The sequence below is a fragment of the Malus sylvestris genome, chromosome 1 (assembly GCF_916048215.2).
Source record: "Malus sylvestris chromosome 1, drMalSylv7.2, whole genome shotgun sequence".
NCBI lineage: Eukaryota > Viridiplantae > Streptophyta > Magnoliopsida > Rosales > Rosaceae > Malus > Malus sylvestris.
In genome coordinates this window covers 20153290-20174742 of record NC_062260.1, presented here as the reverse complement: position 1 = coordinate 20174742, position 21453 = coordinate 20153290, and the positions used below count along the sequence as shown (strand labels likewise).

General features: G+C 37.3%; 3 protein-coding genes and 1 pseudogene across 5 annotated transcripts; 1 reads left to right on the top strand and 3 right to left on the bottom strand.

Moving 5' to 3' along the window:
• Positions 1–957: 957 nt before the first annotated feature.
• On the bottom strand, positions 958–3471 carry LOC126626796 (mitochondrial import inner membrane translocase subunit TIM14-1-like; annotated as a pseudogene).
• Positions 3472–4887: 1416 nt separating this feature from the next.
• On the bottom strand, positions 4888–8625 carry LOC126626779 (protein IQ-DOMAIN 3-like). Of its 3 annotated transcripts, none has more exons than XM_050296177.1 (6): positions 8412–8607; positions 7762–7852; positions 7298–7669; positions 6832–7059; positions 6573–6692; positions 4888–6413 (listed from the first exon to the last, which is right to left on the bottom strand). In XM_050296177.1, exons 2-6 carry the CDS (start codon positions 7834–7836, stop codon positions 5709–5711), a joined length of 1500 nt encoding a protein of 499 aa, XP_050152134.1. In that variant the 5' UTR covers positions 7837–7852; positions 8412–8607; the 3' UTR covers positions 4888–5708. The 3 variants fall into 3 exon arrangements, with proteins under 3 accessions (XP_050152134.1, XP_050152138.1, XP_050152144.1); XM_050296181.1 differs by having other exon boundaries at positions 5467–6413; positions 7298–7666; positions 8412–8608; XM_050296187.1 differs by lacking the exon at positions 6832–7059 and having other exon boundaries at positions 5467–6413; positions 8412–8625.
• Positions 8626–11303: 2678 nt separating this feature from the next.
• LOC126628511 (protein REBELOTE-like) lies at positions 11304–16595 on the top strand. Its single transcript, XM_050298233.1, has 13 exons — positions 11304–11544; positions 11928–11991; positions 12513–12621; positions 12723–12774; positions 12875–12975; positions 13131–13196; positions 13335–13865; positions 14029–14331; positions 14506–14829; positions 14931–15137; positions 15609–15698; positions 15780–15872; positions 16061–16595. The coding sequence occupies exons 1-13, from the start codon at positions 11433–11435 to the stop codon at positions 16331–16333; spliced, it is 2325 nt and encodes a 774-aa protein (XP_050154190.1). The 5' UTR covers positions 11304–11432; the 3' UTR covers positions 16334–16595.
• A 1468-nt stretch (positions 16596–18063) lies between these two features.
• On the bottom strand, positions 18064–19236 carry LOC126593207 (uncharacterized). Its single transcript, XM_050259202.1, has one exon. It carries the CDS (start codon positions 19143–19145, stop codon positions 18339–18341), a length of 807 nt encoding a protein of 268 aa, XP_050115159.1. The 5' UTR covers positions 19146–19236; the 3' UTR covers positions 18064–18338.
• Between the last annotated feature and the right edge of the window lie 2217 nt (positions 19237–21453).

Here is a 21453-nt window from a genome sequence, read left to right as displayed (position 1 = left end):
GCGGGTGTTGTAACGTAGTTATGGTCCTACTTGACTGCACCTAGTATCTATGCTCTGAATTTGTGTGTTTTACTATTAAACTCCCTCTATCATGCTAGTTGGATATTATTGCTAGTAGTTGGTTTTAATTCCTTCATATTTCTCATATCCTTTGCTTCCGCATCACACTTTTGGTTACGTCATACTCACGTGACGGCCATCACGCCTTGATTCTAGGATCAGGGTGTGTCATATATGATGCTCTCACCAATTGCCTTGTGTGTTCTAAATCCTTGGTATTGCCTCATTTGATCACAAGGCACGATAATGACTATGTGGCTGGTGGCCCACCTGCCATGTATTAGGATTGTCGTATGCATGGTATAATCTTTGTTCATTTTGTGTACTACTCTTATTTCAAGTTTTCAAATGGGGTGTGATATTCACACACCCATTTTTACTTCTCTCACACTTTTTTGGTTTTCGACTATCGGATTGAATGAATTGGAGAAGATCAACAGATAGAAATTAACAAGGGGTGTGTGAAAAGTAAAAATAGGTGTGTAAATAGCACACCCCTTTTCAAATCTGTCACAGTTTGACACTTGTGCGAAATTTTTGCCATAGGTTATTTTAATACGTTACTTACACATACGTATTAGCTTGTAATTTGCATGTAAGAAGAAACGACCCCTTGGCTCAAGCAGAAATCATAGCGGCTCTTGACTATTGTTCATCTTGAAAGAAATCTGAACGGCCCTTGCTTCGGTTTTAGTCACATTCTAATTAGGCGATGACTGATTTTTGTTACTTTTATGTTGTATGTCCATAAAATTTCAAAGATTTCCACACGGAGTCCTTTACACACACCTCTTTTCTCGTTCTACACAACCCTATTTATTTTTTGTGCAAGAGGAGAAAAAGAGTGCGGAAATACACTTTCCCGTTCCAATTGCAATTTCAACTACAAAAAGCATGTTAAAAGAATGGGAAAGGCCCTTCCTTTTCCCCACTTTTTATGGCATTCGATATCACAAACTTGAATACAATCCATTTTAACATAAATTTGAACCTACACAGACGGGTGCAATAGAATTCCTATGTCTCTCAAGATCGAACATTCCAGCAAAACAACTTAGTGAAGGGGGATTATATTACGGATTAGCACGCTACTTGAAGTCGAGGCATTTTCAAATACTTTAAAATGCTGATCCGCTGCCCTTTGTCTTCCCGAGCATCACATCTTTGGCTTCGTTGATTTTGGAGGCAAGGTAATGACTGCCGCCTGCATCAGGATGGTTCGCAACCATCACCTTTCTATGTGCTTCCTTGACCTTGTCTGCAGCTGCACTTTCCCTGTCGAACCATAAATGAAAATTAACTTTGCTTAAAAACATAGGAAACGACAACATGACCACGACTTCAGTCTTCAACATTAAAGTGTCAAGTATCACTCTCCAACCTTTTCTATCTTCAGTCTTTTAGGGTTTGACTTGGCTCAGATACCTATATATATCCTAGAATCAAGTCAATTACAAGGTCATTGATTCGAGAAATAATCAATTTTCCGTTTTCCTTTTGATCTCCAAAAAATATGTCGTTTTGTTATAATTTGATGGAATACTCCTTTCAGTTTCCTCGACTCTGGATAAATAAACAGCAATGGTTAAGCTAGGAAAAGATTCTACATTCTACATTATAAAATCCTGCTTACTTGACGCCAAGTATAAGAGCTGCTTCCCTCTTTGTCATTGTCGGCTGGAAGCCACCTTCATAAAATTTTCGCATTCTAGCTTTTGGTGGTCGTGTCTTGAACGCATGCCAAGCCTGGATACCATATCTACCAGCAAGGGCAGTAGCAGCTACTGCAAGACCAGCCAAAAATGGTGTAGCCTGAAGTACATCTAAAATTTCATTAAATCTACAGAATTGCAATTTGTCATTTTAATTCTACGATCTTTATGAACTAAATCTCAATTGGCATTCTTAGGGGTGGTTTGGGAGTGAAGTGCTTAAGAAAAAATCACCCATGAAAAAAAGCTGTGAAGGTTTTAGGTGTTTGGTAAACTGAAAAAAAAAAGCTTATTTTGGAAGCTGCTGTGAGAATAAGCTGAAATCAAAGGAAAAAGCTAAAGCTGCTATTTGCAGCTTTAGAAAACTGGCTTTTTTTCAAAGCACACGGAGCTACAGTGCTCCTTTAATGAAAAGACCCACTATCAGACTGTTTTTTTTTCCAAAAGCACTTTTACAAAAAAGTTTACCAAACACTCTGCTGATTTATTTCACAGCCGCTTATTCTCACAGCACAACCGCTTATTCTCACAACAGTTTTTTTTCAAAGCACAGCAATACCAAACCAGCCCTTAATCTGATAAAACTCCTTCTGACTTAGTTCCCCTCCAATATTCCAAGCGCCATTTGCCCAACGTCATGACAAAGGTGCATTCCCACCAGTTTTTGGAATAACATTATATCATCTACATAGTTCAATGCAGAAAGACATCATCATCTAACAGTCACACACACACGTAGCCAAATCCTAGACGGAAAAATCTCACTTGGACAATCAAATGAAGGCACTAACCACACAGTCCTGACCTGTGAATGTGAAAAACAATAATTTTAAACAATATATGTGTGTGAGACAGATACATCGAATCAAATGCATACAGGGCATGAAATTATTTGACAGAACGGTCCTGCCATCTTAAAGCCAAATTTAAACATACCGGAATGTGCACAGGTTTCTAACAGATCAGGATGCCGCTAATTGGAGACGAAAACATCCAATCATGACCAGACAACTGGAAGGAATGCATATCAAATCAAAATGTGGAGATTTCATCAAGATTTGATAAAATAATTTGATTAGCGAACCCGAATAAGTTCCTTAATCATTTTATTCCTAAGATTAACCCATTATCCAGTTTTCTCCATGTGGCGAATAAAATTCTTTTGTTTTACAACTCCCATTACAAATATATATATATATATATATATTTGTATATATGGATGTATGTATATGTGTATGCAGCAGGAAGCCAATAAAACGAGTCAAATTTAGTAGATATTCTGCTGTACCAATCTATTCAATGCAAACCCACAATTTTTCAGCAAACCCCAATCCAATGCAAACAACCAATATTCAAAATTTCAACAAAAATTAAAACTTTACGAACCCTAGTACCAAAATCACATTAAAATTTGAACTTGGGAATAAAAATGGAGAGTGAAAAGACAAAAGATGCGGCGGGGAATACGAGATTTTTCTCACCATATCGTTGAATGTATCGTGACTGAGCTGAGAATTTGGGGCCTGTCTTTCATTCAGAGGCTTCTCGAAGCTGGTTGTGAGTTGGGGAAGAAGATACTGTGTGCTCTGCCCAGCATGTTTTTATCCCTAACCCCTAATTCCCAAATTCTAATTCGTCCAATTAAGTTTTGGGTACCTATCATATAGCCACGTGTAACCGCCATTTATACGACGACGGCCCACTGGACAAGGTCGGATTGTCTAGGCCCATTGTCATCAAAGTATTAAAGGGTTGCACCCAGTAAGCCGTTTGGAGTGCTTTACTTTTGGTGAAAAGTGTTCATTAGGTGTGCTTATTTATTTATTTATTTTGTATATGTTTTTAAAAAAGTAAAAGGATCTTGCTGGATCCTTTTTCGGGGATTCTAATGATTCTGTGATCGTGATCATTCATCGTACATTATGTGATTAAAAATCTTCAAAATTTAAAATTAAATATAAATAATATCTAACGAAAACTAACCGCACGATATACGATAAACGATCACGAGATAGCTAGAAAAAAAATCCGGCGATAATCATTTTCCTTTAAAAAATTCCAAGTGTTTCTAGTCAAAAGAACTTTATATTATTATAATGCTTTTATCAAAGAAATTCCAAACATGCTTATAATAACTACACACACAATTTCGAAATAATTTTTTATAGGACAACGATATATTTTACACTAAAGTGAGAGAGAGTTCAATTAAGTCACATAATGGACAACCTAATTTGGTATCTAATTCACCTTCTACGAAATTCAAACCTAAAACTTCTCACATACAAGTAAAAAATAATATCACCAAACCGTAGTACGTTTTGAACAAACTTAACTTTGAAGTACGTTTTCAAAACTACACACCTGCATCCTACATGTTAAGTTATAAAAAGTTTTCATTGGGCAAAATGTTCTCCTTGTCACCAGAATATGACAATTTAATTGGGTTTACGTATTAGTAATTTTCTCAAATAATGAAGAGGTTTATAATTCATTTACCAAAAACGCTTAAATGTTTGTAGAATAAATAAGTTTTTTTTGATAATTAAAAACATTTTTTTACAGGGTTTTTGATATCTTAGTGTTGAAATAACAACAAAACTTTTTTCTACTAAGTAGGGTCAGCTATATGAATCTTAAAACGTTATTGCCCTCGGTTCGATATGTTAGTGTCGAAAGAGGTTTGAATTTCAACAAAAGTTGAGGGTTCGGCAGGATGAGTCATTCACCATCGTTGATTCAAAGTGCGTACTTCAAACCTGTCATATTACACGAAACTTTCAACCTAAGCTTTTCTCCGAAAGAAAAAAACCCCGAGGAGGTAAAAGCTCCGATCCGACGAGATTCATGGTTGGATTGATGAATCTTAGAGAAGTAGCAAAAACAAAAGGGCAAGATCAACGCTATCTATAGAAAGAAACAAATTAACTTGATCAACTGAAAAATCAAGCAACTGAGGAGTCGAAAGATCTCAAAAATTACAGCAATCTGCATACAACTAAGGAAACAATATTTCTGTTACCATGAACTAACGTTCAACCCCAAAACCTGTTAGGAATGTCGGTACTACAAGATAGATAATGCACAAGGTAAAGTAGAAAATGGACACCAAGAATTTATGTGGTTCGGCAATTTATGCCTACGTCCACCAAACAAGGATCAATCTTCACTATATGAAAAAGATGAATACAACAAGAGTAGTCTTACCAAGCCAAAGACAAGGCTTGATGGATACAAGAAAGTATAACACACACTTTCTATCACTCTAAACTTCACTCACACAATGTGTAGTGGAACACTCTCACTCTCACTCTTGGAGTGGAACTCTAGCTTTGGACTTGATCCTTTGCTACTCACTCTTGGTTCTCAATTGGTTACATCACACCCATATTTATAGGTGAGGGCTTGGCATTCTACTAGTTTCTAGTTCCTTCTTCAAACCTCTAGTATAGAAAAATCTAGACTAGCCACATACTTGTAGCTTCTAGATCTTTCCATTTGCAACCAAGGAAGCTAGTACTCTCTAGCTTCTTCCATCAACTTAATAACATGCTAGAATTGTCTAGCAAGCTCCAGCCTCATCTCTTGCTTACTAGAATAATCTAGAACATTGATCATGGGCTGGACCATATACCAACAAAACCAATCCTCGTGCGCTACAACATTATATGTAACAATCTCGAAACATGATCGATGACACAAAGGTTATTGAGAAGAAGAAGAAAACAGATGTTGATATTATCATGGCGACAAATGAAACAAACACAAAAATCACAAACCGATCGATTTTTCTTGTCTCTTCTCTTCCTCCTCCACCCTCTAACAAAGCCTGGTCAATCTTTTATTCAATCTTCTTCAACTCAACAACATCTACCTAGTTACATGCTTGCTTTTATTTTACATGCACACACTCTCTCTCACTAGACTGATCACTAGCTACCTGCTGCATTTTCTCGCGTGCACTAGAGTGCCTTTGATGGAGCTAGAATCATACATAAGAGGACCGGAGTGCCTCCTTGGTCCAGCCGGGGAAGCAGCGAATGACAGCTGCTTCTTTACAGACGTCACTGATCCCTTCTCTGATGGTGTTCCGTTCTTCTCTGGCTGGTTTGAGTTTAGGGTTGCCAACCTCGACCTGGCCTTTGTTGGTTTCGTGGGTGTCCTGTAACTTTGAACTGAAGGCGAGCTTGCAAGGCCCTCGTGGTCTCTGACAGAAAATCCTGCCATGCTAAACCTCCTGTTGAAGCGTTCTGACTGGATGCTTAGCGTACTCCTGGAGTCCTCATCTCCACCCCGACCATTTCCTCTTAGGGTTCTCCTGGTTATTGATGCGGACAATGGTGCTGTGGAGCGAGGAGTTGAAGGGGATTGGCGACTCGAAGGCCGGCTTGATCTTAGGGCAGTAGGGGTCCTAGGGAAAGGCTTATCACGAAGAGCATAAGCTTTGGTGATTTCCCCCACAGACATGGAGGCACGGCTTGCAGCACTCCTCATGGAGGCCCGGTCATTGAAGCCTGCTGTACTTCGGCTCTCCCACGGCCTTGCAGCCATCCATCGCTCCAACCAACTCCAACCCCAGTGGGGATTGCTGGGGTCCATAATGGTCGGGTGATCATATTTCGGAGAGTTCTTCCACATTTTCTGATATTTATTGGGTCAGTTTAAGGTAGAAGACAGATTCAATATGTTAAAAAGAATAATGAGATTCATCACAGCATAATCTCAAATCAGACTTCAAAATCGCCGACGATAGACTTCCTGTAATCCTGTAAAAAAATTCGGAAGGGAAAAGTAAGCTACCTGGTGAGAGAACGAATAAGCCAAAGCCCTTTCTCGTCTAACGGCAGCCTCTTGTTTCATTTGCAGCTTTGCCTCGACCTGCTCCTTCGATTCTGTGCTATCATTCCAATCTTCTCCCATCTGTCACAACGAGCTTATTATATCACAAAAACGAAGACTAAGACCTGAAATAAATATAAAACTAGAGGACGAAACAAATCGAAGATTGAACTCAGAGAACAGAAGATGCAAGTGCGCATAATATATCAGGGGAACCTACAGAAGCTTTGAATTTCTCAAGCTCTTTCTCTTGTTTCTGTTGGAGCTGTCGCTGAAGTGCCTGATTCTCCTCAGACATTCTAATCCTCCTTGCACGAATCTGAGACTGCACATGAGCAACAGTCTGCATGCATCTTAATGTGGTAGTTGCTTGTCGTTTAACACATTGGCCCTCTATCAATGATTTCAACCTCACCAACCCCCTCAAAGCTAGTAACGCCCTTCTTGCCTGAAATCACAAATCGCAGCACAACCTCATCTAACGCATAATTCTAAATGCTGTCAGCATCCCCTTATCCATAAGAAGTTGGCCTTGAAATGTGATCACTAAAATTGAACAACCAACCGTTCAACTGATTCGATAGAACTAGAAGAAAAAAACTAACGTTCTTTTGCATTTTATCACAAATCAAACATCTTAATGAAACGAATAGGACTATAGAACAATGTAGCCAAATAAAACATACCAAGTGCCCTCGGAAAGCAGTCTGAATCTTGATAGCTGCAGCCTCCTGCATCGACTTTCCAGTGTAACGGGGCATGGGCACAGCTGTAAGGCGAACAACCTCTGCGGCAGCCTGAACAGCAGCCACAGCCGCCTCTGCAGCCACGGCAGTGGCAAGTGCCACAGAGTAAGCATGTTTGTTCTGTGCTTTCTCAGCCTCAGCTAACTCGACATCTTCTTTTGGAGGCGGGGTCGGAGGAGGAAGGAGGGTAGGGGTACTAGCGGGGGCAGGAGCAGGGGCGGGGGCAGGGATAACCAATGCGGTTTCTTCGCAGGAAGATACCGCATCCTCGTTCTTATACTTCCCAAACCATTTCTTTGACTTGTGAGTCTTCTGGCATGAACGTACAATTGTTCAGATCAGAAACTCGTATTAGTTTTCGATACAACAACGATGTAAGATCAAATTAAACCAGTTAAGCAAACCTGATCTTTATTTTCTTTTGGATCAAGGGTGAGGGATTTCTTGAGTGCAGAAAACCAACTCCCTTTCCTCCCCATTTCCTAGCAAAGCATGCTGCCAAAAACAAACAAATTTATGAAATTTCAGACACATACAATACAATAAACAAAAGAAGTTATGAAATTTCTCAATGCATAAAATTCAAATAACCCAGAAATTCAAAAGGAACAGTGGACAAGGAAAGTTGAAACTTGAAAGTCAAAGTTCAACCTTCAAGATTCTGACCTTTTGGTAGGAAATCTATGTCATAAATACATAGAGATCTAATTAAACACCCGATAAACACGAGTAATGACTTCCTAAACCTAATTACAAAGGGTAAGCAATAACAAGAAGAAGAAAAACTGCCAACCCAACAGGGAAAGATGCAAACTTTGGGTTGCCCATTAATGCAAACAATAAATGGACCAAAACCCAGATTCCAAAACTGCAAGGTTTTCACAAAATCCATAGAACCCAAATCAAATATCCTACCTGCAGCAACTTAGGGAGAGAAATAGAGGAGAGAGAGAGAGTGTGACAAAATGACAGAGCTCACAAGTAAATAGTAGGACAAATGTATGAGAAAAACAAAGGCCAAAACAAAAACAAAAAAAAGGACAACTTTCAGTACCTCTGCTCGAAAATTCCCAGATTTCTGTGAGTTTTTGGGAACTTCCTCTCCCCTGAAAAAAAGAAAAAAACAGAAAATACCCAAAGGAGTTTATGAATGGGGAGAGAGAGAGAGTGTGTGTGTGTGTGTGTGTGGGGAGGAGAGAGAGAGGGGCGGGGGACCGATCTTTGGTGAGGAAAGCTTCAACGTTCGGAAAAACAGAATAAGTTGCAGAGGAGCAGAGGGAACGGAGGAGGTGGTTAAGGGAGAATTCGGAGGGGCCGACAGATCGGGGTTTCTATTTTAGCAAGAATCAAAAGACAACATTAGACAACAACAAAATCGCTGTCTTTGTCTTAGCAGTTTTTGAGGAATTTTTCGGGATACAGCCATCGTTCTGATCTGCTGCAACTTGAACCACAGCAACGCCTGTGCTTCCTCCAAACACGGCATGCCTCACGAATTGAACTAAATTTTGATCATTTGTTAATTTCGTTGATAAAATAAAAAGGGTTGCTTGTTTTACAAGCAAACGATGTGAATCCACTCAAAAAATCATGCAAAGCACAACTTTTGAGCTGATGAAATGGTTAGTGTGAAGAAAAAATAGTAAGTTGGTATAAAATTTGTGTAACTTGCATGCCAAGTTCAAAACTTTCTTCAATTGTACAAGTATAAGGGCTCGTTTGAATGAAATAATTATAAATTTAGCGAAAATTTTGTATTTAGACTCTTACAATTCATACATGCTTTAACCATATGGATTATGAGAGGCAGGTAAATTAATTGTTCTAAATTTTAACTAGAGAATTGTTATTAACATTCTAAAAATCTTATTCTATACTCCAAATTTTCTATATTAGGAAAGAAAAGAATACTTGTGAGGAGTGTAGTTTTAGATTTTTAGAGTGTCAATAACACTTTCCTTTTAACTACTCCTCAACTTATAACTACGAGGCTGGATTAGTGATTGGTTGATCTAATTAATTAAATTAATTATTTCCCTTTATAACAAATCAAAGTCACTTTCTGAAACTTACATATACATGATAGTTAATAAATAAAACAAGAAAAAAGAAAAAGAAGATTAACCTTGTGGAGTCTTTAGTTTCATATAACATAGTGTCCGGAGAAACCCTAGCAGTTGTGCCCTACATTATCCGTTTTAGGTTAAAGTTTCTTTATATAAAGAGATGGTAGCCACTTGTCACTTGGTGAGGCCACCACTACACAGAATTTTAAGAGAGGGGTGTGCTATCCACACACCCATTTTTACTTTTTAGACACTATCTTAATTTCCGGCCGTCGAATCGAATGAATTGAAAAATATCAAATTATAGAAATTAATAAGGGGTGTGTGGATATCACACACCTTAAAGAGATGCGTGCATCATTTGGTGGAACCAACGATGCTGCACCTTATTAAATTATTTACAAACTTGTAAATTTGTAGGAAGAGAATGACTTGTATGATACGAATACACTGCTAACCTTTATTCTCTAAAAACATATGAAAATATGAATTTTCCCCTAAAAATGAATTTTCTTTATATAAAATCCGACATAGTTTTTTTCCCCATAAAATAATGACGTGTGTAAGTTTTTGTTCATATGTCTTTGTTTCATTGATACTGAATGACACGTGATGATGTATTCGTACTATGTAAGTTGTGCTCCATTGCAGTAGAAATGAATGCTAGCCGCTGGAAATTGTATATAATGCCCTCACACATTCTTCCCCTAATGGTCACACGATCAGTATCCACCTGGTGTATATAAAAGTTGATTATTGCGCTCTTTTAGATTCCAATTTGTTGTGTTTAAGTGATGAAGAGCATTTATTCATGTATTAAGATTCTGTATTTAAGTGACTAAAACATTTATTCATGCATTGATAATTTGCAGCATTGAGATTTTGTGTTCTGTTCCAATCAGTCTCTCCTAATATTAGTTTGTACAAAAAAGTTGGAAGCTTGGAATAAACTTGTTTTCAACATTGACACGTGTGGCATGAGTCATGAGGTTTAATTTTTAGGAAAACTAACGAAAAGTCTAAAAAATACTTTAGTTTAAATGAAAAATGACAAATAAAGGTCTAGTGAATAATATCAGGAAAAAGTAAAAATGTGGTTGTTCGTTAAAAATGAACAGTATCGGAAGTGTTTCGTTAAAACTCCGTTAATTTTTATCTTTGTCAAATTATGAAAGTCTGAATTTGGAGTGCACGTTGAGTGTTCGTCACTCCGCTCGAGTGATATGACTTTGTGATACTTCAATTGATTTAATTTGTTGGAGCTGTCAACTGACAATTTAACCACCACATTTGTCAACTGACAAACTTCTTTATTTCCAACTTAGACGGCATTTTCTGTTAAATTCTAAATGCAATGATGTGGTGTGCATACGATGTGTCACATAGGTCGGAAAAAAGTTGAGATGAGTAACATTTTCACCTATAAATGCGTTGCCGATGAACTTTGAGCACTTTCACCCGTTTTGCCGAGGCAATAGCAAAAGGAGGGCAATGGCACATGATCAAAAGGAAGTGCTTAATTCCAAAATCCAATTTCACTTGTTCTAAAGGATTGGATCACAAATTAGGGTAGCAAGGGGAATGTTCAACTAGCCACCTAGTTGATTTAATTCCTGAATTTTCAGAGATTCGATTACAAATTTTACACGTAATTCACACAATTTTTTATTTTATACGTGTTAGTAAACACAAGAAAAATCAAGAGCCAATAAAATTCGAATACTCAAGCCACCCAAAGGGCCACAATCTTAAGCTAGGCCCATGTTTTCTTGGGCGAGTTAAAGCAGGCCTCAGCCCAAGGTGTAAGCCTTTTTTAACGGGCCGGTCTCGGACTTTCAGCTCAACAGAACGACAGCGTTTTGGGGTTGAGGGTGTGGGGAAGCCGAAATCAGGTTAAACGAAGGGAAGCTCGTACCCTGCGACGGTGTGAGGCGCCTAACGAAAAACGACGACGCAGCTTCCTTCCTCCATTGCAGGCTGACGAGGGAGAGAGAGAGAATTGAGCAGCCATGGGCAAGCTGGGGAAGAAGGCAAGGAAGTTCTCGAAGAAGAATCTCCAGTCCGTTCTCAGAAAAAATCGCAAGTTGAATTCCAAGTTCAACAAAAGGAAAACTTCCAAGAGTATGCTCTCTCTCTCTCTCTCTCTATAACTATATGTATATGTATAGATATTTATTCTACAACTACAACAAACCCGTGTGGCTTACTGATTAAAAGTTTGAAACTTGGGTTGAGTAGAAAATAAATAAAAATTTGGAACTTGCTTCTTTTGGTGTGTTCTTGTTTGGGTTGTTGTTACATTTTGTTTATAATTTGTGTATTTTATGTGGGATATGGCGTGTGTATTGTGAATTGTGAAAGTTTTAGATTTTGAATGCGTGGAGTTTTGGGTTTTCTTTAATTTTGTGGGTTTTAATTGTTTTTTGTGTTTTCTTTGTATTTGGAGATTGTTTCTCGCTTCTCTGATTTCTGATTGTGGAAATATGTTAATTCGATTGTTGCAGAAGGTGGGAAAGAAGATGGCGGTAAAGAACAGAAAAAGGACGCAGTAGAGTTGTCTAATGCAAGGTACGAAGTGGGGCATTTTTCGCATTTCAGGGTTTAGAACATGTACTTTTTGAATGCCATTCTTTATAGTGCTTGTATCTTCTTCGCTTCTTTTTTAGTTTTTATTTTTCTGCCGTTTAGTATTTTCCGTTAGGAGGATTGAACTTTGGAGACCACGTTTTCCAGAAAAATAATAGATATATGTCAAACGTTGAGGAAAAATGGAAAATCAGAGAATGTTTTTCTTGATTTTAAGGCTTCAATCTAACATTCTAACTGAAGCGCCAGAAAACTTTTCTTCCTCGAAGATAGCATTTCCTGAAGAAGAAGAAGAAAAACTAAGGAAATGTTTTACACGTCAATTAAGCATCAGGATATTTTGCATCCAGAAAACTTTCCTGTTGAACTGTTTTCCATTGAAACAAACGAAGCCAATGCGTTTTTAAGTTTCACTACGTACTTTCATTTTGTAGTTTACTTTAACTGCATTGTAGTGTTATACCATCATTACAGAAACGCTAATTTGAAAAAATTGTTCTCAGAAATACTGAAGGAGAATACATAGAAGACACTCCTCTTGATGCGATATTCAGTGAAGATGAGAATGATGTGTTTGGAGATGATTCAGACAGTGATGGGTATCTTTCAGAGGTATTGAAAGCACATTTTCCTGGGAACTCTTCTTAGCTTCAGTCACTTTACTGGGATTTTTTTTTGGATTGAATTTTTATTTTCTTTCAATGTATGATTAGGAATCAAGTGATCTGCATCTACCTCATGGTGAAACTGAGAATTCACAAGAAGGTGAGGCCATTATTGCCATCTGTTGATTTGGTATCATTCCGATATTAATTTTTCTTCTCTTCTCCTCTCCCCTTTACATTTTTATGACATTTATATGCAGGAAATTTGGGCAGTAGTGGTAGTGATTTATCTGTGCAGAACAGGGAAATTCAACTTGAACTTGCGAAGAAAATGAAAAAATTAGACAAATTGAAGGAAAAGGTAATGGCATGGTTATTACTTAATTTTTTTAAGAAGATTGTTTCTTTTACCAATTACCACCCCATTTTGCTCATCCTACCAACCATCTTTCTCCACCTCCCATCAAATTGTTTCGTTTTCTTTTTAATGATCGTGTTTGCTTGGAAATTTTTCAGGACCCAGATTTTTCTAACTTTCTCAATGGCTATCATAAGCGATCTGAACAGTTCAGAAACAAAAAGGCAAGTTATATCTATTGTGAAGTTTAGCTTCAGTTTTTGAGTTTTGTTTGGGGCAGTACATTTGTGTGCAGTTTTAGATTGCAGGATTGGCTGTTTGTTGTCTCTTCTTTCTCCTGATTATGCACGTGCATGTTACAGTATGCCGATGAGGATGAGATGAGCGAGGATGATATGCAGCCAGAGAATGTGGATGGTGTTAACACTCACATTAGCAAGTTGTTGACCAGCTCTGCCATTGATTCTTTGTGTCAACTAGTCAAAGAGCACCAAAGTGTGCCTGCGCTTACTAGTCTATTAAATGGGTACCGTGCTGCATGCCACTATGGAGCTGAATCAACCAGGGACTTTGATGCTGATTCTTGTTGTGGAATTCAGAACAGTGAAACCCTTTGCAAGATATTAATGTTCATGCTTAATGAGGCTGATAATATATTTAGGGGGCTAATGGGCATATCAAGCTCCAATCCCAAGAAAGAGAAGAGTTTGGACTTAAGCAAGAATTCAAAATGGAATACTCTTAAGCCACTGATAAAATCATATTTGAGGAGTACCCTTTTACTGCTGAATGAGGTTAATGAATCTGAGATATTGGCCTTCTCCTTAGCACGGATCAGAGCTTCATTGACATTTTTTGTTGCTTTCCCTTCTCTGCTCCGCAGACTTATCAAGGTATTTCTAAATGAATGAAAAAAATAGTTCAAACTCAATTTATCTATATAACGCACCAAATCATTCTGTATACAGATGCTTTATCCATCATCGTGCTTGTTTACTTACTAATTACTATATAGGTCGTGCAACTCATGCTTAACACTACTATTTGAAACTGCAGATTGCTGTTCATCTGTGGGCAACAGGGAAAGGAACTATATCATCTCTATCCTTTTTCATCATACGCGATGTAGCTTCTGTTTTTCGCTCTGATTGCTTTGACACCTGCTTTATTAACACATATAAATCATTTATTGGTCATTGCCAATTTATGGAGCCTGTTCTATTTCAACACGTACAGTTTCTAAGAAACTCCTTTGTTGAGCTATGCTCTGTGGATCTGCAGAAAGCATCTAGTAAAGCAATGGTGTCCATCAAGCAACTTTCTAAAATACTGAAGCAGGGTCTGCTTACAAAGAAGAAGGTGTTGTCACTAATTCAATCCTATTGGTGCTTGTTTAATTAAATTCTGAAACTGAGTTTTTTCCTCTTTCAAGTTATTTGTTTATGTGTGTGAGAGTGTAGTTTATAAGAAGTTATGGTATTTCGGATGTACCAATGATATATACTGAAGTTCTCCCTGATTTTCTATGGCCAGGAAGCTGTCAAGAAGATATGCGGTTGGCAATACACTAATTGCATTGATCTATGGGTTATGTTTATATCAGCTAACATACCTGATTATGATCTTCAACCGTTGCTCTTTATGATCATTCAGATTATAAACGGAGTGGCTGTCTTGTTTTCTGGACCTAGATATTTGCCTTTAAGAGTCAAATGCATTCAATGGTTGAATCAGCTCTCATCTTCCTCAGGAATTTTTATTCCTATTGCCTCTTTAGTGGTGGATATTTTGGAATATAAAATTGGCAAGGATGTTGGTAAACCTGGAAAAGACACCAATATGATGTGTTCTGTAAAGGTTAGGAATTCGTAACTTTACCGATAGAAAAGTGTGTTTACAATTGAGTTATACAGTCTGCTTTTTTGATTTATTATTGTTAGTACATATTTTTGGTGCAGTTTCCAAAGAATTGGTTAAAATCAAGGAACTTTCAAGAACAGTGTGTTGTATCTGTTCTCGAGCTGCTTTCAGCGCATTTTGCTCAGTGGAGCTATCATATTTCTTTTCCTGATCTGGCGACTATTCCCCTCGTTCGCTTGAGGAAGTTCCATGAGATAACTACTATAGAGAGTTTCAAGCGTATAGTGAAGCGCTTCATTGATCAGGTATAGCCTCATAGAAGATTTAGTCTTTTACTTGCATCTGTCTCCTTGAAAACGAATTTATTTTCCAGATATAGGGACACTCAGAGACATAGGTCTCTTTTATCCTAGCGTCATCTTGAGTAGAAAATTTGCTTGAAGGTCGGACCTCAATAAAAATGGGAACCCTTTGGACTCCCACTATTTGGGCTGTCTTTAAATGCAGGATGTACTAATATTATTGTGTGTCTGGGGCATCCATCGTAAAAAAAATCATAATTTCCTTGGTTTTTGTGATGCAAATTCAAATAAAACTATTATATGAAAAATAATGTCTGAGACAGTGACACAGTAATGGTTCCTTTGTTGGCCTTTGCAAACTCCCCAACATTGTTAATAAACTGCTTCCTCGGCCTCCATGGCTGGCAATCAAGTTAATGTGTTTACGAATTATCTTTGTGATGTGACAAAAAGGTTCTGTTGCTTGCACTGCAGGTGGAGCAAAACATTGAATTTGTGCGGAAGAAGAGAGACGAGGTGCCTTTTTCACCAAAAGATCAACAATCTGTAGAATCATTTCTCCAGGTTTGCAACCATTATGGTCGTTATTTTTATTACTTTGACGAATGCAGCTTGTTTTTTATATGTTAAATGGTCAATATGCAGCTAGAAAAGCATAGTGGCAATACTCCGTTTGCACAATATTATAAAAGCATCATCGACAAGGCTACTTCTAGAGATTTGGCTCTATTTGAAAAGGTGCAACATACTTAACCTTATTTTTGTGTTCTTACTGTTTTCGATTGACTAGGTATGGCACCTTGAATGTTAACTATGGGGGTAGTTTAGCTATTGCACAATGACATTTTTGGTGTAAAGGCAGTCAGAATCAACCTTTTCTTAGCAAACTCATTAAATTTTAATTCCTGTTGTGGTACTTGATGCAGTTCTCTGAAGCGGAGAAAATCAACAAGAAAACACAAAAGAAAACAAAGCGGCCTCAAAATGACAAGGTAACTGAAGGTGCCAATGGTAAACACTCGGAGAAAAGAAAGGCCAACGCGTCTACTAATGGCGGCAGCCAAGGAAAGAAAAGAAAGCAGCCTCAAAATGACAAGGCAGGTGCCAATGGTAAACATTCGGAGAAAAGAAAAGCCAATGCGTCTATAAATGGTGACAGACAAGGAAAGATGAGGAGAGAAGAAAAGTCTGAATCGTAAATCGTTCTGAAATGACCAATTCCTGAACCCTCATCAGATTCGCCGAGCAAATTTTGATCCTTCTGGTAATCATTTCCAGTTTTGATGTAGTCATTTAAGCTTATAGATATCTTATTGCAGAACCAGACATATTAGGTCAGTGTTCCCTATATCAACAAACACATATAGGCTGTTGCTTTGCTTGTAATGTTATGAGGAAAGTTTTGTTTAACGTACATGCAGAGGTGAACTCCCATTGCTAATGAGAAAACATTTCTTCTTATATCTTTTTCTATTGCTTTTTAAAACGGTGTTTTTCTTCCGAATGCCAAATGCCAAATGCTGGACGATGTCTTAAGTTCGTATATGTATGTATGTATGTATTGCCTTGCAGTCTTTGGTTCTAGAAAAAAGCAAAGTAGAAAAGGAAAAGAAGGCCGGCACTTGGCATATATAAATTATAAGCCGATACGAAATGCCACTACCAATCTGTGGTACATAATTATTATGAAATTATTATAATAAATCACGTATTTATGTGTATTTAGGCACACATAACGCGTTATTTGCAAATATTGTTTAATTTAAATTAAAGGGCATCAAGTCTGTTTTTAAAGTATTAACTTAGAGCCAGATCCTTCAATCAAGCTATGGAACAAGAGAAAAAATTATCAAGACACATTGTTATTTCCTTCATCTCTGTTCATATAGAGGTATAAGGTATTGTTCTAAAAATTCCTACCTAGCGCTGCTTAGGCCCCATTTAGGAGCTAGGCAGTGGATCACCACCCCGATTAATCCCTAGGGTTTTAAAAATTAAGAAAGGGTGCCTAGACTTGCTTAGGCATTCGCGTAGCCCGCCTAGGTTGCTACTCTCACTTATACAGAGAATTAAGCAAGGGTGCCTAGGTTGTGACTCTTACTTATTATACGATTGTTTCCCATGTTCTCAATATATTTTGGGAAGTGTTATTGGCACTCCAAAAATCTCATTTTACACCCGCAAGTGTATTTTTCTTTCTTAATATAGAAAGTTTGGAGTGTTGAATGATATTTTTAGAGTGCTAATATCAATTCCCTATATTTTAATACTTTGCAATTTATAGTTCATTATATTATGCAATTTACGTATCCCAATACAATTATGTATCTTTTTAAGTATAAATAAGAACTTATTTATACGATGTATAATAAATTTACTTAAATCCACATAATCTTTCTAGATGGACGCTAGACTCCGCCAACCGCCTGATTAGCTCCTAATATTTTTAGAATTGGTCGATGAAGATTTTGTCTTTGGTACTATGAGATGTTGGTTCGGTGGGCAAGACTTTGGAATTCTTTTTTGATGTCTGGGTTCGAATCTTCATAGCCAGCTGGTTGGGGCTAAACCTCTTTTCAGCGTCAGAGCATGCAGTGGGGCTAAATCCTCGACGAGATCCTCGATTTGTTCGGAACAAGTACTTCAGCCCTGTATTCTTTTGCCTGAGAAGATGAATGAAGGGGGAAATAGATCCTCTTTGGATCTCACCCATTATATGGCACCAAATTATACATGACCCTTGAATCAAGTATTTCAGCCAAATTATGTCAATCACCAATTTTTAAACAATACTCATATTTTAAACTACTCTAATTTGTAGATATTAGGAATTCAAAATTTGAGTGCAGGAGGGTGAACACACTGCCATGATCTACGTCTCCTACACAATTGCCATTGTTAGACAACAAAATAAATGTAATGTTAATCATACTCTTAGTTATGGGGTTCCAATTAGTCATATTCATTCATCCAATTACAAAAAAATAAAATTACAAAATGTAGGATTCTAATATTGCGAAAATTTGGTTATATAAGTCACTATCTTATATATGCTTCCTCATAATATTCTCCTATCCTCCCCATGTGTATAATACAATGAACATCCCACAAATTAAGATTGCAAGGTCAATCTGGGCTACCTAAGAAATCCCGCACGTGTGAGCTGAGCACCAATCAAAATTCGGCAACTCGAACTGACACCAGCTAATAAAGAAGGCCTTCCCTTACAACGGCGTCTGCATGTGGGCTGCCACACCCCACCGCCGCCCTCAACAGCCCCCACAACCCCTTTGTCCTACTATTACCATCACTTTTAATTCCCTTAGTACCCTTAGCCCCGGCAATCTCATCACTCTCTTCATCAAAGGACCTAAACATTGTCGAAGGGCTCCGCCGGCTCTGCCGGTTTTTTATGTCTTTCAGCTCCATCTCCGACGGAAGCCTCGCCATTTGAAACATCAAAACATACCACTTAGACTTCGACGGCGTTTTGGAAAGTATAGACACTTTATTCACCTCACACTTTCTGTAACTTGTCGGTGTGGGACTTTCCGGCTTCGAAGTCTTGGCCGTTTTGGAGGGTTTGGTTACCTTGTGGAAGTGGTAAGACCTCCACGACCTAAAAAATCCTTTCTTCTTCGAAAAGTTGACGCTTCTCGCGTTGCTTCCGGTTTCTTGGCTCTTGATCTTCTGATGACCTTTTTCTGCTGCAAATTTTGGTGCTTCTTTGTTGTAGGGTATGAGTTTTCCACAAAAGATTATGTCCTTCTCTGCTGGGTACGTCGAGGGGGTGAACTCCTCGCTGAAGAACTCAAAGAAGTTGTCTTCGTCGCGGTCGAACGATGAGCTTTGGTAGTCTTTGGAGAAGTCATCCCAACAAGCTGAGTCACTGTGTCTGGGGAGATCGCAGAGAGATAGGGTTTCCTCAGCTTCGTAGGGATCTTGGTCTTGGAATTGTTCTTCCTTTTCTCCTAGAGGTGCTGGGTTTTGCTGGGTTACTAGGGCAACCATTTTTTGGGACGTCCAACAGTGATCTACTGAGCTGGGTTTGTTGTGGTTTGTGAAGAGAGAGAACCAGAAGTACCCAAATATATATAAGAGGCTCACAAGTGAGCATATTCATATATTAAATTGGGATTCTTTGAGCCTTTTGTGGGTTAAGTTTTGAACTTTTGATAGGGATGACTTATTGGCTTCTAGATGGAAAGTCACAAAAGAAAATAGAAAAATAGTGGATTAAAAATAAAAAATAAATAAAAGGTTAAAAGGAGCAGACTGTTAGACGGAAAGTCACGTAAGAAAATAAGACGGTGTGACAGTATTCTTGAATTTACTTGCTCTTCTAGAAAAGCAGGCTATGTGGAAAATAATAAAATAAAAACGATAACGATAGGAAATTAAATTTATAAATAAAATTTACAAATTAAATGATGTGTTATTAATATAAATGAATATGTTTATTAACGTTTAAGTAATAATTTAATTATTAACTTTCATATCATTTAACTTAGGAAACTTTAACGAAAAGCTCTCGGTACTGTTCACTTTAACGAAAAACCACATCTTAAAACTAAAAAGTCAATTCTAGTACTATTCACTTTACCCTTGTTCTTATCGTTAAAACTCAAATTTATCAAGCCATTTTTATTAGTTTTCCTTTTAATTTATAAAATTTTGTCTACAAATTCAGTTTCCTTGACATTACCCAATAAAAAAGGTTGGGAGGGGGGACTTTGTGTTGAAGTCTTCTAGATGGGTTCAATGGGATGATATTTTCTTATGGTTCTTTGTTTGGATGTTTGTGTGTGTGTTTTTTTTTTTTTTTTTTTTTTTTTTGTTTGGAACAAGGAAATGCATTCCAAGGCCGAAGCCAAAAGGTACAAGAAAGCCTACAAGGAGGCAAACACCCAACAAGGCACAACTAAAAGAACAGAGATGAAAAGGATACAAGCAAAGACGCATCACCCCTAGCATCGCCACCACCTCTCAATGAAGACATGGGAAACCATCCTTATTCAAAACATGAATCATCGAAGATGGGGGCCGGTCGACCCAAACACAGTCACACATCTCCAAAAAACCAACCGACGTAAGGCAATGTGCCGCTAGATTGGCTAATCTTGGCACCCAAGACCGGCGACAGCTCTGGAAATGTTTGTGTTTGTTTATATCTATGAGGGCTATTTTTCTCGTCACCGCATGGTTCATTCCTTTTGGGTCAACATAGAGGAGGAGGAGGCTTCGTAGCTAGCCTACACCAAGATGATGATATGGTTTGTTTGTTTTGTAAGATAAAATAAAATATAAAAGCGTCTAGGACAACCTATAGAAAAGTTAAAGTGTTAAGGAATAAAATCAAGCCAAACACGATTTGAAGATGCTTAATTATGCTCTAAATCTGTTAATTTATCTCTGCCACAAAACTGTCTTATGTAAAAACATGAACAAAAGAAATACAATCAAACTTAGGAGCTTATGTTGATTTTCTAGTTGCTTGGTGATTAAAAATTGATGATCACTTAACCTGTAGATTTTAATTTTTACTTTTAATAGCAAATTTAAAAGTGATTGATCATGTATTTCTTAGGAATAACTAAATTACAAAGAGATCATCGCAGATTATTTTTTATTATGTGTTCTAGCTAAAATATATAATTTTTGTAGGATGGTCCCATCAACTTATAATATTATTATTTTTTGTTTTATAATATGGATATTTGATTAAATAATAATAATGCACCCTAAGAAGGGAGACACCCGTGACTTAAGAAAACTAAAAATAAAAAATAAAACAATAATATATAATAATATATTCACGAACTATAACATGAGAGAGGATTATTTCTTGATACTCATTGAGAGAATTTCGGGAATTTTTCAATCACATCCGTTAATCGTACATCGTGCAACTAGTTTTTGTTAGATATTGTTTATATTCAATTTTAAATAAAAAAATTACAATAATTTTTGACCTCATGATGTATGATGAACATATGTGATTTGAAGATTCCCAAAATTGTCACAAAGAGAATCCGACAAGAATCATCACTCCTATAACATTAATTGATGGAGAATAATATGAGATTTTTTTAATTAGTATTTTTTTATTATATGTTATGAAGGTATAATATGAGGACGGGTCGGGGGGTATGTGTGACTTGTATCCATAATGTATGGTATTGAGAATAAATCTCACATTAATAAAAGGACTTTGTATGAACTTATAAACAAATTATGCTACTCTTCATTTTGCCAATTAAATTTATAGTAGAACCTTAAATTCCTTCGCATAGGCCGTCTCATTTGATAATTGTATAGT

Excerpts from the sequence above, each read along its gene's own strand:
- LOC126626779 (XM_050296177.1), bottom strand. The coding sequence starts at position 7,836 with ATGGGGAGGAAAGGGAGTTGGTTTTCTGCACTCAAGAAATCCCTCACC. Across the intron at positions 6,693-6,831 it reads TTGAGAAATTCAAAGCTTCT|ATGGGAGAAGATTGGAATGA; the intron begins GTAGGTTCCCCT and ends TCGTTGTGACAG. Across the intron at positions 6,414-6,572 it reads CTTATTCGTTCTCTCACCAG|AAAATGTGGAAGAACTCTCC; the intron begins GTAGCTTACTTT and ends AATAAATATCAG.
- LOC126628511 (XM_050298233.1), top strand. The coding sequence starts at position 11,433 with ATGGGCAAGCTGGGGAAGAAGGCAAGGAAGTTCTCGAAGAAGAATCTC. Across the intron at positions 12,622-12,722 it reads GTGATGGGTATCTTTCAGAG|GAATCAAGTGATCTGCATCT; the intron begins GTATTGAAAGCA and ends ATGTATGATTAG. Across the intron at positions 14,332-14,505 it reads GTCTGCTTACAAAGAAGAAG|GAAGCTGTCAAGAAGATATG; the intron begins GTGTTGTCACTA and ends TTCTATGGCCAG.
- LOC126593207 (XM_050259202.1), bottom strand. The coding sequence starts at position 19,145 with ATGGTTGCCCTAGTAACCCAGCAAAACCCAGCACCTCTAGGAGAAAAG.